Genomic DNA, 19,787 nt, shown 5'->3' with positions numbered 1-19,787 from the left:
TTTCCTTCTTCCTCCCATTCACTGCTCGTTAGCCACTCCACTTCATTCAAGTATATCCAACTGAGAAAGGTCAAGGTCAATGGAAGGGTCTACAGTTTAAATAAGTCACCTCTGCTCTTCATTAGAAGCACTGCTGATCAAAAAAAGAACATGTACAAAAGAACACCAAGCAAAATTTCACTTCAATTAAGTGAAATTTTAAGGTTAAGCAGTTATAACTGCTACTCAAGTTATTAAAAAAGTTGACTATAATACTTTATTCAAAATGATAGATGGGTTGACCAATCAACCTGATCACTTAAAAAATTAATAATGGCAGACAATAAGCTATGCAAGTTGTGAGTAACAAACACAATGGTGGGACACAGTCATCATTATTATTTATATAAGCACTGCCTACCTAGCATCACTGGAATCACTGTTAGGCTGCCACAATCCTATCTTAGGAAAAACTGCAAGTAGAGAGGTAGAGGGAAATTAGTGAAGGGAAAGCAAGGAATTGAAAGGGTCAAGAGTTCCAGATTTACATTGAGGTTCTGCAACAAGCCATGTGATCTCAGGCAAGAGAATTAACCTCTCTTGGGCAGTTTCTTCATCTGTAAAATGAAGACATCAGACTAAGAACCTTCCAGTGCTAAAGATATACAACCCAAGCGACCCATTAAAGCCCTTACCTTTGTACTGCTCCAGACTAGAGGTAGGGCCAAACCCTGGAAAGGCAGAAAGCAATACAGAAGGCTCTCAACTGTTAATAATTCTAGGCCAAGTTTAGGTGGCTCTAAGGTCAATGTTTAATAAAATCTAAACCTCACAAAGGAGTCTACTTTTATTTTTAATTTCTAAAGATGTTATTTATTTGCTTGAGAGAGAGAGAGAGCACGCACACAGAGGGATAGGAGAAGCAGACTCCCCATTGAGCAGGGAGCCCGATGAGGGACTCAATCCCAGGACCCTGGGATCATGACCTGAGCTGAAGGCAGATGCTTAACCAACTGAGCCACGCAGGTGCCCCAGGAATTTCCTATTTCTAATCCCAAAGAGATAAACCATACCATATTTATTTCAGAGAGAAGTACGGAGCCCAGAAGGAGCACAAATTTTTAAGTCAGAATTTCCCAACTCCTGAGACTTCCAATAGATTCTGCTTTCCTCTTAAAAGAGAAGAGCACTGTTTCTAAAGGTTAAAGTCAATACAAACCAGGCTATCTGGTCACCCTTCATTGGCCTCAAGTGCCTCTGCTCTCTCCCTCACCGTGTGGTTTTTGTTTCTGCCATGGAGGAACCGATCTGTCCTCCGTTCTTTGGCACCTTCCCATTTCACGATTTATAAATGTCTTAACTGCCATTGTAAGTAATGCGTTTCCATTGTACCGAGCACACAGAACACTCCATCAACGTGGTACCGTCCTGATTCTCAGGCAGGTAGGTTTGTTTCTTAAACCAGAGGAGAAGCTGTCTGAAAGCTGGATCTGTCTTATTCTTGTTAGGTTTCCCTCTTGGTGCCGAGGCACAACTACAATAAATGTAACACACACATGCAGGCTCTCCCCAAAGCACCTTTTCAAACTCTTTCCCTGGATAGTGAAAAACCAACGTCTCACAGTGCCTCTAGTACGCGGTTTCAAAGTCTACATTGTTCAGGGATAAAACGCACAGAGGAAGCACGCAGAGTTGGTACCTAATACTTGAGTCCTCCCCACCCTTTAATAATATTGTCAACAACACAGCGCAGTACACGCATCCTAACAGAACTGAGTGGGGGAGGAAGGAATGATAAACGTGCGGTTCCGCTACACTAGCACCGAGGCAATGACAGAATAAGGTATGTAACTAGATTCACCTTTCCAAGTATAAATACATCAATCTTAATAGAAAAGAGGGAGTAAAAAAAAAAAAAGTCATCTTGTGGTAGGCAAATCAAAAAGCAAAAGTTATTTGTAACCTTTAGGTCACCTCAACCTTTCTGCTCTGTTGCTGAATACAGGAACGAGAGGATTTGATTTACATCATAAATTCAGCGATAGACACAGATTGCCTTTTCTGTGTGAGGAAACAATGCCTACAGTCACCATGCATTTTCATGTATGCAGCTGTGACCCGGGCCCTTTCAGAAGCATAGCATAGCACTTACTACATCAAATATGCATTTTAAAAGCATTTCTCTACCTGCTCTGAATTTTGATTTGAAAGTGCTGGTTAGAAGCCAAAAAGGGATTAAAAAAAAAAGTCCCACAGATTTTAAGATTCAAAAAAAAAAATGCCTAACAAAAATTTAAGATTCCACAATGAATGTGGGAAAAAAAAATTACACAATAATTGGGAATTATCCTGTCGCATTTTTAAGACACATGTATTTTTCCTTTCCACATAAGCTACCAGGAAAAGAAAAACTTTTGGAGCAAAAAGTATTTTAATGTGGACATGTGGATGAATTTTGACAAATCTATTTTCTTTGGGTCCATAAGGCAGAGAGGGAAAGTGTGAGATTTCTTCAAAAACGTAGTTCATATTACAATTGATTCTGCCCTCATACTGAACCTTTTGCAGGATCCCTATTTTGAGAGGCAGGGTTTTAACAACAAAGGTGTGTGCCAACGTCAAAAGTTTAAAATTATTCTAGGTAGAAGGTAATGACTGTGGGGAAACAAATACTTAGGGTTTCAAAACTTCTATTATTAAGTTAGCAGCCATGAGTGTAAAAAGTGTATAGATAGATAGATAGATAGATAAAGTTGAATTAAATTTAAAAACTAGAGACAAGTGCTCACTTTGGCAGCACATATACTAAAAACTAGAGACAAGATAAATAGGCTAAGAAGGCTAGAAGGACATTTTATGCCCTTAAAGACAATGATTACCAAATTACCATAGCAATTTTTAAATTAAACATCTCACCTTTAGAAGAACTTAAAAGCACTTTCTAGGGGCAGTCGCTTAACTGGAAGACGTACAATATGTGTAGCTTATTCTTTAGGTGTGATTATAAATCCCAAGTGCAAACCCCAGGTGATTAGAACCATAAACTGTGAACAAAGACTTCCCTGGGTGGGAAAAAGGAGAGAAAAGAGGAAATGAAAACAGAAGCAAAACATGCAGTTCAACAGAAAGCATTAAACTGCAAAGAGCCAGATGGCCCTTGGAAAGTAATGGCTACGCTTCCCCTCTTACTGCCCTGGCTTTCTTATCATTAACTCTGCTGGGCTTTCTCAGAGTCAGATCTGATGCTGATAATCCCTTCTTAACTTGTATTCATTTTCATGATTTTTCTATAAAGATGTCCCTTTATTATTAAAGCAAGAATACACAAGTCGTCCAAAATGATACGCAAAATTTTAAGGACATGTATGTACGTGTGTGTGTGGGTATATTTTCTAAGGAAGGATCAAAACTTTTACGAGATTCTCAAAGAAGGTTCTTGCCTATACCCCTCATCCAAAAAACAGTAAATACCAGAGAATTAAATAAGGTGATTACTGCAATTCAGGCTTGTTAAACTCCTGCTTTCAAAAAAACCTACAAAGCACGATCTCCCCCCCAAAAAAAGGTTATATATGACATACCCCAAAATGGTAGTTCACCAAGCACTGAAGTCTTTGTAACTTCAGCAAAATTAAATATATTAATGTATTCTACTGGTTCCAATCCCTTATGGCAGCTAGACTGTGTAGTACAGATGATTTAATAATGGTGTCATGCTTATTTTATGCTAAATAAAACCAAACAGCTACATCTCAGGGGAATCCCTTTAGATAATATATTCGATTACTGAAATAATCAGCTCTCCCAAAAGCAAAATGTTCACTTTGACCCAAAAAAGAAAAAAAAAAAAAGCAAAAAAAAAGCTCCAGACGGTCAAGTTTTTAAAGAATTACAGGATTCTAAGCAACCTCATTAAGAAAAAGTAAATGTTTAAAAAAAAAAAATGTAATGTAATACAGAAATCTGCATAGAAATGAAAAACAAACAGCTACTCTTTAAAAAAATTTTTTGTTTCAAGTTTTTATTTAAATTCTAGTTAACATATAATGTAATATTCATTGCAGGAGTAGAATTTAGTAATTCATCACTTGCATGTAACATTAATTACTCTTAAAGACTAAGGAGTTCAGTTCCATAACTTACAAAGAATAGCTTACCTCCAAAAATAAACATAAAAGGCAAAAACACTAAAAATTCACTTGACTTGGTAAGCATACAAAAAGACTACAGATGGGACACCTGAGTGGCTCAGGGGGTTAAGCTGCTGCCTTTGGCTCAGGTCATGATCCTAGGTCCTGGGATCGAGTCCCGCATCGGGCTCCTTGCTTGATGGGGAGCCTGCTATTAAAAAAAAAAAAAAGAAAAAAAAGACTACAGAATAAATAAAATGTGGTATATCCATGCAATGGAATAATATTCAGCCATTCAATATAGATGAACCTTGAAAACATTATGCTAGGTGGAAAAAGAAAGGCATAAAAGGCCACATATCACAGGGATTTCATTTATATAAAATGTCCAGAAGAGACAAATCCACAGATACAAAAAAAGTAGTGTTTTCCAGGGATTGGATGTAAGGAATACTAGGGAATGACTGTTAATGAGGCTTCTTTTAGGGGGGATGAACATGTGCTGGATTTAGATAGTGATCATGGCTAGAGAACTTAGTGGATATAATACGGAACTGTATGGTTTAAAAAGATGAATTTTATGGCGTATAAATTATATCTTCAAAAAATGCATTAAAAAATATTTCAGGAGTGCCTGACTGCCTCAGTTAGTGGAGCCAGTGATGCCTGATTTGGGGCTCATGAGTTCGAACTCCACATAGGGTATAGAGATTACTTAAATAAAACAAATATTAAAAAATTTTCAAATTTAATTCAGCCACATACTATCTTAAATTTAGTTACCCTATTCTTGATTTTAGAAAAAAATTCATGTGTATCCTGTGAAGGACACCACTAACAGAAACAAACTAACCTGAATTTCCCTTACAAAGGAAGAAAGTTCAAATCAAAATCTCATTTATTATCTCAATACACCTGGTTGATTATACCCATTTCTTTTTTAAGATTGTATTTATTTGAAAGAGAAAGAGAGAGAGAACAAGCATAGGGAGCAGCAGAGGGAATGGGAGAAGTAGACTCCCCTCGAACAAGGAGCCCGATGTGGGACTCAATCCCAGAACCCCAGAATCATGACCGGCAGACTCTGAACGGACTGAGCCACCCAGGTGCCACAATTACGCTGATTCTTAAAGATGCAGATGTGGGGGACGCCTGGGTGGCTCAGTTGGTTGGGCGGCTGCCTTCGGCTCAGGTCGTGATCCCAGCGTCCTGGGATCGAGTCCCACATTGGGCTCCTTGCTCGGCAGGGAGCCTGCTTCTCCCTCTGCCTCTGCCTACCACTCTGTCTGCCTGTGCTCGCTCGCTCGCTCTAACAAATGAATAAATTAAAAAAAAAAAAAAAAAAGATGCAGATGTGGGAGGCAAGAGAGTTGTATCTTTTTCTAATCACTATGAAATACCATGATGTTGTTTGGTTATTTTAGCCATTCATCCAGTGATTCTTAAACCTATTTCCACAGCTGAATCCCTGGAGACTTTTTAAAAAATATAGAGATTCTAGGTATGCACATTGGATGACACCCAAGCTTTCTAAATCAGAATCTATACATTCAGTGCATTTCCGGGGATTCCTACCATTTCCACCTCTCCATTGAAATCACCATTCTGAAGGTATCACAGTGAAAATCAGTTGAGAGGTTGGGGGCATCATGAGGAGCAGTACATTTGCATGGTTCCAAGAGTCTTCTCCACAGATTGCGTATTAGTTACAAGAGAAAAATGATTAACTCTACAGTAGAGAAACCATACATCACCCTGACTAGATAACCAAAATTAAAGTCACCACTGAAGGATGCCTGGCTGGCTCAGTCAGTAGAGCATGTGACTTTTGATTCTGGGGCCATGAATTTGAGCCCCACAATGGGCATAGAGTTTATTTTAAAAAAAAAATTTTTTTTTTTTAATTAAAACCACCATTTAGGGATGAGATGAACATCAGTGCCTCTGGATGTGATATCCTGAGATGGACACGGCATCACTTTTATAGATTTCCAAAATGTCAATGTCATGAAAAAGAAAGGAAGAGATTGTTCCAGAACTTAAAAGACTAAAAAGATAGGACAACTAAAGGTAACATGTGATCCTAAATTAGATCTTACACACTAAAAATAAAAAGGAAAAATGTATAAAAGGATGCTATAACAAAACTGGAATATGGACTATAGATTGTTATATAGATGTTAAATTTTTTCAGCATGATAACTGTTCTCTGATTATATGAGAATACCCTTGTTCTTAGAAAATACACTGTTGAAGACATATAATCTACTCACCAATGTTTTTTAAGAATTATACAGAGTAGACAGAATGATAAGGCAAATGTAGCAAAGTATTAAACTCATAAATCAGGGTAAATGGTATATGGGAGTCTTTTGTACTATTTGCACAATCTTTCTGGAACTTTGAAATTATTTCCAAAGAAGTTAAAAAGACAGACCTTCAAAACTTCCCACTACTCTAATTAAAACCCCAAGTCTTTGACGTGATCTTGTGTATCCTAGGCCACACCCCGTCTCCTGGGCCTCCATCTTGGGCTCTCCCTCCCTTGAACTCTGTCTCCAGCCACTGGGCCTCCCACACACCAGCTCTCACTCATGACAGCAGATAGCACGGAGGCACCTACCTCCACCTAGATCTGCAACACCCTTCCTGTGCTCTTCCCACAGCTGCCTCCATCTCATTCTTCAAAATGGGTAGAAGAGAAAACGCAGAAGGAGTTTATTGCTGAGAAAAAGCTACTTATCAAAATTAAAACAAGGGTTACATTTTGATGTCCTCAGCCACAAACTGGTCTTAGCCCACTGCGTCTCAGTCCCTCCCTTAGGACTCTCATTTTTCTTTGTTATAGACCTAGGGATGAATGTGTTTGCCTTAAGAACTGAGTGAAAAAGATCAGTATGAATTACAAAGTACTTCAGCTTTCAGGACACACATCTTTACATTCTTAAAGTTAACTCTCCAGAGGCACCTGGGTGGCTCAGTTGGGTGGGTGTCTGCCTTCAGCTCGGGTCACGATCCCGGGAAACTGGGACGGAGCCCCACATCTGGCTCCCTGCTCAGCAGGGAACCTGCTTCTCCCTCTCCCTCTGCCTGCTGCTTCTCCTGCTTATCTTCTCTCTCTCTCCTGTCAAATGAATAAATAAATTCTTTTTTAAAAAAAAATTAACTATCTAAATAAACTACCTAACACTGCCCAAAGAGATAGAGTGTGCCTAAATAATCCGCTCAGGGTATAACCCTCCATTACCCTTGGCCTCTTCACCCATTCAGAGCACACCATCTGCCAAAAGCATTTAATATTCCCTAATTTCAGAAAGTACAGCTTGATGTTGATCAGACCAAACCTTTCCACAAATAAGATTCTTAACATTTGCTATGTGTGCATGTCAGCCACTGTCTGGCACATCAGAATGGTGCACGAATTCTGGAACAAGCAGTCACTGCTCATGAATTCACAGCTATTTCCTCACTTCAGCAAAAGGAAGAGAGATCTTGAAAAGATTGCCATAATATGAATATGCAGAGGAAAAACGAAAGGCAGAAGCACATGATAACATTGGGGGGGCAGGGATGGCATATTACAAAGCAACTAAGAAAATGAGCCTCCATGAATTGTAAAAACTCAGTTTAGTTATTCTTTCTCAAAACTGAAATCCTTGCTGCGGATCCATTCTCTGCCATGTTTTCTCTATGGTCAATATTTGAGAATGTTTAAGTAACTTAAATATAACAGTGTTACAGGAAAATGGAGTTCAGGTGCCTGGGTGGCTCAGTTGGTTAAGCGTCTGCCTTTGGCTCAGGTCAGGATCCCGGGGTCCTGGGGTCAAGTCCCACATGGGGCTCCCTGCTCTGCAGGAAGTCTGCTTCTCCCTCTGACCCACCCCCATCTCATGCGTGCCCGTGCTCTCTAATAAATAAAATCTTTAACAAAAAAGAAATAGAAAGAAAGAAAAGGAAGAAAAAAATGGAGTTCAAGCTGACCAACAGAAAATCCAGACCAAACAAAAGGGGAAGAAGAAACGGAAGCCTAAACTAGAGGATACATTAGCAGCAGTTTTTAAAAGGCAGGATAGAGGGAGGGGCACCGGCTGGCTCAGTCGGTAGAGCATGCAACTCTTGATCTTGGGGTCGTGAGTTCAAGCCCCACACTGGGTGTACAGATTACAAAAATAAATAAATAAACCTTTAAAAAGGCAATTATTATAAAAATTGTTCACAGGTAGAAAAGAGCTTCTAAGATTTTGAAAACTATTAAATGCCTAAAACAGGTCACAAAGCTGGTACCCTTTTGGATTGCCTCCTGTGAACAGATGTATTTTGTCTGCCTACCCTGTATTTTTAAAAATCTGAATTGTTTTCCAGCATTCAGCATTCAGGAGATTTCATATAAAATATTATTAATACTGAAAGATCTGAAGGTCTAGCAACAATGAACCCCTATTGCCTCATTTCAACCACTGGCCAGCAGTTCTCCCTGCTACCAGCAGACTGGAAACCACCTAGGAAGCTTTGAATAACCACCAATGCCTCAGGCAAACCCTCCAGTCCTTCTAGGAAAAGCCCAGGCACCCGTACATTTAAAAGCCCCTCAAGGCACTTGGGTGGTTCAGCCCTTGGGCATCTGCCTTCGGCTCGGCTCGCATTGTGATCCCAGGGTCCTGGGATCGAGCCTGTGGTGGGGGGATGGGGGGGTTCCTGATTAGCGGAAGTCTGCTTCTCTTTCTGCCCCTCCTCTCCCCCCACCCCAGTAACCCTCACCCGGCTTGTGTTCTCTCTCAAATAAATCTTAAAAAGATAATAATAATAAAATAAAACCCCTCAAAGGCCCTACTGTGAAGCCACAGTCAAGACTCGTGCACCTAGAGTTTCACACATGGCATATGCTAAGTATAAATGTGCTGTGGTGTTCCTCCAGCTAACCCCATCCTAAAAATCATAGTTCAAGCCGCATTTAAACATTCCCCATCTAGGGGCGCCTGGGTGGCTCAGTTGGTTAAGTAGCTGCCTTCGGCTCAAGTCATGATCCCAGAGTCCTGGGATGGAGTCCTGTGTCCAGCTTCCTGCTCCTTGGGGAGCCTGCTTCTCCCTCTCCCTCTGCCCGCTACTCCTGCTTGTGCTCTTACTCTGTGTCAAATAAATAAATAAAATCTTTAAAAAAAATAAAATAAACATCCCCCTTTAATCTTAAGTCACAAAACAGAAGAAGGGTCCAGCTGAGCAATATGAACTTTATCAGCCATACACACTCTAGTCTAATGTATCTCAAAGCACAGTCAGTTGACCACCTGTGCATCTCAATTTCATTAAAAATGCAGGTTTCCGGTCATGTTCCAGACATACACATCAAAAACTCTCAGCATGAGCTCCTGATGCACGGTAAACACTGAAAACCAGTGTTGCTTTTTTTAAGAGAGCTGTGGAGGGCTCTCTTCCTTTCCTGCCTCAAACACGCATCCACCACCTGACCATGAAGAACACTCCCTTGTGGGGGCCACAGAATTATTTCTTTGAACAGAGCGATGAGGTTTAAATCTCTTACATGGTCTCTTGCACTTGTACTTGGCTTGCCCTCCCTAGGCTGTTTTTCCTTTAAAAATGCTCTTTGGTTCTGATCTTGACCTCTCTATTGTCCGTGCCAGACGTGGTTTGATGAACTCAGTGCCTTGGTGCTTAGCGGGAAATGGGCTTTTTGCCCCCCAACAGGGAATAGAGGCAAGGAGACAGGATTAAGCCCCTCAATATCCCCCCGTAGTGCGTCCCCGAGGGGCTCCTTGCGGCTTATATGTGGTACCTTTAAGCTCCCACAGCCCCAAGCAATATTTCTCAATCGTGAACCACAGCTGACCTATATCCAGATCACTGAGCAGCTGGGTAAACATGCTGATTCCTAAGTCTGGTGCAGAGCCCACTGAGTAAGATCTGTACTGTTAACAAGCTCCCCAGGTGCTTCTTTGGCACAGAAAGTTTGAGAACCACTGAGCTCTAGGTTCAACAAAGAGAATACCCTCTCTAGAGCTCCTTCCATGAAATTCACAGGAACCAGGGGAAGCCACGGGCTCAGGCTCTCATTTCCGGTCCTCACAGCACCCTCCCTTCCCTTCCACATTGGCATAACGTAAGCAAATTCAGCACCAATCCATTTAAAATAACCACATATTCTATTGTACTACAATTCAAATTAATTAGCTATCAGGCCAAGAAGAAGTGGAAAATGCGCAAACTCCAAAACTGTGTGCAAACCAGGTCCTTAGTACCGTAAAAAACACAGGGGAGTTTCATTCCCAGAAAGCTTGCAATTATTTGTCCTACTACTTCCATTGGAAATTCACCTTCCAGCATAACCCGGGAACACCTCTCCGTGGAGTTCTGGGCTTCTCACAATCCTTTTATGCTTTCACACACAGCTCCTCAGTTGCTTCTCCAAAGCTGGAGGGTACTGCCAACCAACACGCCGCAAAGAAGGTTCGAAAACAGCATGACAATTTCATGCCTGACTCAGGTAATCACAGCTCTCTTGAGGGGGGGTCTGCTCTTCAGGCTCACCTCTCCTCTGTCCCCGGCATCCACGATCCCCCTCTTGGAGGAACTTAAGGCTCTTACACACTCAATTACACTCTCCTGATTTATAGTGCCAAACAGCCATTCACATAAGGGCTCTCCATAAACATTACCGGATTATGCCAACTCAGGTGATTGATTCTGGACCTCTCGATGTGCCGCCACTCTAAAGACACAATTTATGTATCCAGTATGATTTTCAGCTCCTCAAACTGGGTTCCCTCTCCACACTTTGCACCCACTGTCTTCTGAAGAACTAGCAGAGAAAATGAATTATAAACCAGGAAAACAGGTGCAACGTGACAGCCGACTGAAGGTCTGGTACTCACACAGGGTAAGGACAATCACTGGGAAAGGGAGGATAACTCTAACCCTTCAGTTGGCAGAAAATCTCCCTTTACCGACATCTAAACCAGAGCTTCTTAAACGTTAAGGTGCCTGTGAATTACCTGCAAAATCTAAAAGGAACGTGGGTGCCGACACAGGTAGTCTGAGCTGGAGCATGAGACCCCACTCTCCTAACAGGCTCCCTGGTATCGCTGACGCTGAGGCAGAGCTCCCCTACCCATAATGTAGGGGGCGGGGTGGGGGGGTGGGGAGGAAGGGTCAGCGTCACCTGGGAGCTTGGTGCAGGAGAATCCTGGGCCCACCCCAGCCCTAAAGAAAGAGAATCTGCCATTCAACGAGGTCCCCGGCCATTAGCATGCACATTAGAGCAGCTGACATACCATCTTGCACTCACTGAATCAGAATCACTTGAGATCTTTTTAAGAACTACAAAAGCCCAGGCCTTACAGCAGAGACTCTGATGCAGTCGATCTGGGGCATTTGATTGTTCTGATGCTTGTTTTAAGCACACCCAGGTGGTTCTAATAAGTGGCTAATGTTTGGAACCATTGAATTAAAAATACCCCACTGGGAGGACGGAAATATGGAGTGACTGCTAAGGGGCGAGGAATTTGGGGGGATGTGAAAATGTCCTAAAATTGATTATGGCAATGGCTGCATAATTCTGCGAATATACAAAAAAGAAAACCCCACTGAACTGTATACTTTAAATGGCTCAGTCCTGTGGTATGTGAATTATATCTCAATAAAACTTATATAAAAATTTAAAACTTTAATGGCATTCCTATTTTAAAATAAATAACTCCCACTGAACAATACAATGGAATTCTTTTCCCTCTCTTTTTTTGGTAAGATTTTATTTATTTATTTTTAGAGAGAGAGAGTGAACAAAAGCAAAGGGAGGGGCAGAGTGCGGGGAGAGAATCTTAAGTAAACTCCAAGCTGAGCTGATCTCCAAGGGAAGCTCCATCTCAGGGCCCTGAGATCATGACCTGAGCCAACACCAAGAGTCGGACATTAGCCACCAGACGCCCCTGGATTTATCCTCTATCCTGGAACTCTGGCCCAAGAGTTTGAAATTCTTAAAACACACACACACACACACACACACACACACACACATATTTCTATGGTTCATCTAGAAATATTAAGATCTGTTCATCTTCTTCTTAGGTTCAATTCTGGTTAAGGCAATGGATGAGAGAGAAAGCTGAAATGAAAACCTTGTTATGTCACAGAGCACCACAATATGTAAGGAAAAAAAGGAAAGAAAAGCATATTTATCATTTTGGAAAAGTTTACTCCACTTACCCCAAGTCTCCAGGGTATTTTCAAAAAAATAATTTTCCTTTTGCTTCCCAATTCAAAAATAAATTAATTTTTGAATTAACTAATAAGTTAACAATGAATTAACTAATTCATTGTACTACATTCTTCCAAAGTTTGTTTGAAGATATTAAAAAAAGTTAAGAAAAAAATACATAAAATGAAAATCTTCCCTTGTTAAAAAGTCGGCTTAAACTCTCAATAATGTACTCAATAAAAAGATCATAAATAGGGGCACCTGGGTGGCTCAGTTGGTTAAGCGGCTGCCTTCAGCTCAGGTCATGATCCCAGGGTCAAGGGATTGAGCCCCGAATCAGGCTCCCTGCTCAGTGGGGAGTCCGCTTCTCCCTCTCCCTCTGCCCTCTCCGCCCGTTCATGTGCTCCCTCTCTCTCTTTTTTTTTTTTAAGATTTTATTTATTTGCGAGAGAGAGCACTAGAGTGCACAAGCAGGGGGAGCAGCAGGCAGAGGGAAAAGCAGACTCCCCTCTGAGCAGGACACAGGTCTTGATCCCGGGATTCTACCACATACACTAGTTACATGGCATCTTCTGGGGCACTCTGCTCACCAAGTAGGAGCCCCTCTCTTAACAAACGGCTTTCTGGGACGTTCAAGGCAATGGTTAGGGTCAACTTCACAAGTAAGTACAATGTCTTCCCTTGTCCAAACTTCTCAAAAAAATCCAGTGTATTTCAAAAAAAATAAAATTGTTGCTATGTGTATTTTCTTTTTAACATAACTCTACCATGTTACATTATATAGATGACAAAGAAAAGACAAATCAATGCTCCTACCTACTAAGCTTGCCCTGGCTATTAACCCTTAAATAGTCTATTACTATTTACAGTACCCTCCTACCTAACCTAAACCCCCCCTGCTTTCAGGACATCTGCTCAATCAACTCTTCAGTTTTCATAGTATTGGGAAGATGGTTATAAATATCCCAGAGCAGAAAGAATGTGGGGTAACAGATTCCAATTCCAAGGAAGCAACCCTGAAATCCACAATGGTGATATCAGCATGTTTTCAACTCCATCTCCATCTTCTATGTCTTTGAATTACTAACTTCCTGAGAGGTCCAACACCCACCATCACTGTTGAATTAAATAATTCTTAATTGATTAGCATATCTGTTCATAACTTAGTTAATAATTCACACACACACACACACACACACAAATTGTTTTAAAGGAGAAATGGCATACCTAATAGTATACAAATTCCGAATATTCTTCTCCCCTCCTTGTCCTTCCTTAAGAGCTTGCATTTGTAATAATTTCATAATGGCTTTTATCAGGCCATGTGTATTCCTGTAAAGAAATACAACAACATGTTCAATGCTATAGATATAAAGTGAATATTCTAATCAGGTACTTATATCTACCATTTTAAAATAACTGAACACTTGCCACCCACACTGAACAGTAACCACCCACATGCAGCCCCCTCATTCTACCGTGCAGCCAAGAGGCCTGAAGGTAGACAGCTCTCATCCCACACCTTTAAAAGAGGAGAAGTGGAACCAAGGAATCAAACCACCAACCTATCAATCACCTCTCTACACTTGGGGGGTATCAATCAGGAAAAAATAAACATTAGCCCACATAATTGCAGGCGGTGACCACATCAGTTATCCATACTGAATAATTAAGTCCTTCATTTATAAATATTAGTAGACCATGAATAATAACCAGACATGTGAAATGGATTAGCCACTCAAAAAAGTGGGCCAGGGGACCATTCAGAGCAAATAACCCCCAATAAAATAAAGTTAATGGGAGTGGGGAGGAAAACCTTAAATTTTTTCTTTATTTTCTGTAAGAGGTAGGAAGATAATACGTAGGAAGAAAGAAAGAAAGAGAAAAAGAGAAAGAAAGAAAGAAAGAAAGAAAGATTGATTTCATTATTAATTTTTTTAAATTGTGACATGGAATTTTTTTCCTGAAGTAAAACTGACAAACACAATTGCAGTATATTTTAGTGTACAATATGATATATGCATACATTGACTTAATTACAGGCAATCATTTTATAATTAACACATCCATCAACTCACATAATTTATTTCATTTTTTGGAGGTGGGGGGGGTCAGAATGCTAAAGATCTATCCACAGGAATTTCAGTATATAACACAGTATTGTTAACTCTAGTCAACAAGCTACACATCAGAACTTGATCATCTTCTAACTGGAAGTTTGTATCCTCTGATCCACCTCTCCCTATGTCTCCCACCCAGCCCCTGGCAACCACCATTCTACTCTGTTTTTATGAGTTCAGTTTTTGTGTTGTTGTTGTTGTTTTTTATTCCACATATAAGTGTGATCACTCATATTTGTCTTTCTCTGGGTGATTTCACTTAGCATCATGCCCTCCGGGCTCATCCATGTTGTCACAAAGTAACCTGCCCTTTTTATATAAGGTTCTCCCTGGGAACAAAAAAGAAATCTTAGAAAAAAAAAAAAAAATACTGCATGTTAAATGGGGGAAAAAAGGAATTATTTTTTAAATCATGGTTGTTAATACACATGGAGCAACCATTGTAAGCTATGTACTTCCTTAAGTGCTTAACATGTATTGTCATTTGCTATCCAAAATATAGTAAGTTACAAATCACTGTTTATTTTTAGGCTAGGACAAGACTTGGACTTAATTCACTGGTATCACTTGGAGCAGTTATGTGAAGTGTTATTTAGTGTATCTTTTACAATATTGGAAGTTTTCCAACTGACATTAAGGTTTGCCAATACAACAGCCAACAGCCACACGTGACTGCTAAGCACATGTAATATGGCTAATCTGAGATGTGCTAGAAGTGTAAAACACACACTGAATTTTAAAGACTTAGGACACAAAAAAGAATATTAAATATTATGTGTAATTTTTTATATTGACTGTATATGGAAATACTATTTTCGATACATGGGGCACATAATGGATATAATTAAAATTAACACTACCTGCTTAACTTTTTAATGTGGCTGTGAGAAAATTTTGAATTTTTGAATTATTTGAAATTATTTGAAAATTTGAAATTTTCAAATTATTATTTATTTATTTTGAATTATTTAATTATTTGTTTGTTTAAGTTTATTTATTCTTAGCAATCTCTGCACCCAAGTGGGGCTTGAACTCACAACCCCAAGATCAAGAGCTGCATGCTCTACTGCTGAGCCAGCCAGGTGCCCCTGAACTCCCAGTTTTCTAACCTTTAAATTCGGTCTTGTTTGGCCTTATTTGTGGACCAGATCTTAATGTCTAAATAATTAAGTGTACTATATTTTAAGTGAGAGTGCCGCATGAACAGATTATAAGTTTTGAAAAATGATGGCATCAATCAAATAACAAATCCATTCAGATAGCAGTTAAATTCAATTGAATAATTATTCAGATTATTTAAATATTTCAAGGGGGCTGAGAGGGACAGTTTCAGATTAATTATTATTTAAACCCCTGTTTTAATTCTAACTAGCTAGGGAATGTTGGCCAAGGCACTTAACACCTAAAAGCCACAACATCCTCATCTATATAATCTAGAATCATGATAATAGCCCCACTTCTTGTGTTGTTATAAAGAATAAATACAAATATGTCAGTAAAGCACCTGGTTATTTTTTCAATAAATTTTGGTAATCTAATACATGTAACTGTACCACCAAGATTATAATGTTTTTCCCTCTTTACAGATGAGGCTACTATGCAAACTTGTACAAGCATCAGAGTTCATAAATGCTCAGAACTGGAATGTCCCTAAAACTACCTACAAACCCAAACTTATCCTAACTCCTAGTATTTTCCATCTCTCCTTGCAAAACCTTCTTTTTCTTGTTTGTAAGCAACTGTTACTCAGTATCCGAGATCTGCTCAAAAAACTAAATTTCTAGGGCACCTGGGTGGCTCAGTGGGTTAAGCCTCTGCCTTCAGCTCAGGTCATGATCTCAGGGTCCTGAGATCGAGTCCCGCATCGGGCTCTCTGCTTGGCATGGAGCCTGCTTCCTCCTCTCTCTCTCTCTGCCTGCCTCTCTGCCTACTTGTGATCCCTCTCTGTCTAATAAATAAATAAAATCTTTTTAAAAAATTGAAATTAAAAAAAAAACTAAATTTCTACTGAATTCTATATGATTCCAGAAAAAGGTTACAATAATAGTTTGATTAGGGGCACCTGGGTAGCTCAGTCAGTTAGGTGTCCTGGGATCAAGCCCCAAATTGGCGGGGAGTCTGCTTCTCCATCTCCCCCTGCCCCTCCCTCCTGCTTGTGCACTCACTCTCGCTCACTCTCTCTCGCTCTCAAATAAATAAATAAATAAATCTTTTTACGATTCTTTTAAATAAATAAATAGTAGTTTGATTAGTCCTGAAAATTAAAATGGTGAAATACAAGAAAATATAACCACTAGGGGAGCAAAAATCAAGACAAGATAGAAAATTTTTTCATTGAATCTATGTCTTCAAATTAAAAAGGTTACCAAGGGCTAGGCAAGATGCGAAAAAAATCACTGTCATTTCTCAAATCCAAAGATAAAAGGAAAACCCTATGACCTCTCAGATTTTATAAAATAAAATTTATAAAATAAAGACCATTAAAAAATAATTAAAAAGCAAAGACCATTAGACTGACATCATTTCTAATTTGTCATCAGAATTCTCATCTGTAACACTAAATAAAGAAATATATATGGAAATAGAAAGGTTTATATAACTTAATAAGTCTAACCTCCCCCAAAATAACTAAGACTAATGTATGAAGACAAAAGAAATACTTTCAGACATAACACTGTGAAATTCTTAAATAAGTACTCCAGTTAAAAGGTAATACATGATAACTGCACAATTTTGTAAATATATCCCAAACCACTGAGTTATTTACTTTCAAATGATGATTTTTCTACCATGAGAATATTATCTCAATAAGGCTCTTATTTTAAAAAAAGGAAGAAAGAATAAGATAAAGCATAAGAAAGAACTGACAAAATAGAAAAAGACTACAAAGAACTCGTCAGAATGAACACCAAGAAGAACTTATCTTCAAGTCTTTACCATTTTTCAAATGTGACTGTAAGTTTATAGCAATTGTTCAGAGAGGATTTGGAGGGGGGGAAGGGAGAGTGTGAAAAAGAACAAGAGAAAAACACAACCTACAACTAAAATTCCAGATAGTTTTAACAAAGTTAGTGGGGAGGCTTTTCAGGGGAGAAAAAACATTAAGACAAGAGACCATCTGAGATGAAATACTTAACAACACACAAGAAAGACAAAGCGTTACCATCCAAAAAACAAGAAAAGCACAAAATAAGGCTAATCATATAACAGCAAGAGAGCAAAGAACATAGATATGCAAATCACAGAAGAATAAGGTTCAAAATATCCAGTGTTGATGAGTGAATGGGGAAATAAACACTTTCAGGTTGAGTATACATTGGTTCAGTCTTTTTTTTTTTTTTTAAGTGATCTCTACACCCAACATGGCACTTGAACTCATAACCCTGAAATCAAGAGTAACATGTTCTCCCAACTGAGCCAGCCAGGTACCCCCGCAGGTTCAGTCTTTACGGAGAGCAAACTGGCAGTATTCATAAATGTTTAAATCCATAAATTCAACTTCTAAGAACCCATCATACAGAAATACCCTTACATAGCCAAAAGAAGATCTTATACTGCATTTGTTATCTTTAAAAATAGAAGAAGAAAAACATGTTTGTCAATAGACAAGTGTTTAAAATATGATACATTTAGGGCACGTGGGTGGCTCTGTCAGTTCAGCATCCAACTCTTGGTTTCAGCTCAGGTCATAGTCTCAGAGTCTTAATTAAGATCAAGCCTCCCCTTGGGCTCCTGGCTCGGCACAGAGTCTGCTTGTCCCCCTCTCCCCTCTGCCCCGTACCTCGTATACACACGCCCTCCCGTGTGTGCATGCTCTCTCTCTCTCAAACAGATACAATCTTTAAAAATAACAATAAAATAAACTATGATACATTCATAATAAAGAATACTCTGCAGCTGTTAAAAAAGAGGCAAACGGATGTATGGAAAGATATCCTATACCTATTAAGCGAAAAACCAAGTTTTAGAACTATGTATATTACATAGGAATGGATTACCCAGTTTTAAAACACTTGGAGTGTACATACTTATAAACACTTTCTTTATAGGTTTAGAAATGGGGCTCCAGCTTCACTGGAGTGAAGTGATTCCAAGTGCCTGGTCCTGACTACAGATCATCACTCCAGCTTCCTCTATATTCCAGAGGGAACCAAGTGCAGATCTGAAGTTGCCTCCGAAACACACTAAGAGCCCTGAGTCTTCTAATTTCCAGTTTTCACCAGAGCCCAAAAAGAAACCGAATTTTTAAAAAAGAAGAAAAAAGAGAGGGCGCCTGGGTGGCTCAGTTGGTTGAGCAACTGCCTTTGGCTCAGATCAGGATCCCGGAGTCCTGGCATCGAGCTCCACATGGGCCTCCCAGCTCCTCGGGGAGTCTGCTTATCCCTCTGACCTTCTCCCCTCTCATGCTCTCTCTCACTCTCTCTCTCTCAAATAAATAAAATCTTTTTTTTTTTAAGATTTTATTTATTTATTTGTCAGAGAGAGAGTACACACAAGCAGACAGAGAGGCAGGCAGAGGCAGAGAGAGAAGCAGGCTCCCCGCTGAGCAAGGAGCCTGATGCGGGACTCGATCCCAGGACCCTGGGATCACGACCTGAGCCGAAGGCAGCGGCGCAACCAACTGAGCCACCCAGGCGTCCCTCAAATAAATAAAATCTTTTAAAAAATTAAAATAAGGGACGCCTGGGTAGCTCAGTTGGTTAAGCGTTTGCCTTCAGCTCAGGTCATGATCCCGGGGTCCTGGAATGGAGTCTGGCATTGGGCTCTTTGCTCAGCGGGGAGCCTGCTTCTCCCTCTGCCAGCCCCTCCCCCTGCTTGTGCTCGCTCACTCTCACTCTCTTGCTGACAAATAAATTAATTAAATATTTAAAAAATAAATAAAATTTAAAAATAAAATAAAAAATAAAAAAGAAGAAAAGAGTGAGAAGATGACAAAAAGGAAAAGTTATACCATTTACTACTTTCACTACCTACAAGTGCCATTGTTTGGGTTTTCAAAAGAGTATGTGCCACTTTTATTTTTCTAATAGTAAAAAAAGGGCAAAAGAGTTTTATAATCTCATGGTGAAGAAGGACTCACTGAACACAAATAGAAGAGGAAATTTGATCCCCTAGATGGGTAATATGAGCAGAAATTGAAGTAAACAATAAAATAACCACAGTATCTTTTATTTACAACCTATGGTTAGTCACAGACTACTGACTTCTGAGGAACATTTTCAGAAATTGGAATTAGCCCTTAGAGAAGCAGGTTCTCTATGTACATACATACACGGAAGAGTTCTTTAACAAGACAAAGTGAAGGCTTTAATCAGGACAGAAAAGATCGGGTTACATACTATGACTAAC

General features: G+C 39.6%; 1 protein-coding gene across 2 annotated transcripts in view; it reads right to left on the bottom strand.

Annotated features, from left to right (window-relative positions):
* The window catches only part of FOCAD (focadhesin), a 303,850-nt gene that overhangs the window by 235,167 nt on the left and 48,896 nt on the right, over window positions 1–19,787 (bottom strand). For both annotated transcript variants that reach the window (XM_080819443.1, XM_080819444.1), the window contains exon 5: window positions 13,546–13,650. In XM_080819443.1, the coding sequence (XP_080675569.1) occupies window positions 13,546–13,650 (105 nt within the window). The remainder of the gene's footprint in view (window positions 1–13,545; window positions 13,651–19,787) is intronic.

This window comes from Martes martes, assembly GCF_963455335.1.
Source record: "Martes martes genome assembly, chromosome: 12".
NCBI classification, from domain to species: domain Eukaryota; kingdom Metazoa; phylum Chordata; class Mammalia; order Carnivora; family Mustelidae; genus Martes; species Martes martes.
This window is presented reverse-complemented; position numbering and strand designations above follow the sequence as displayed.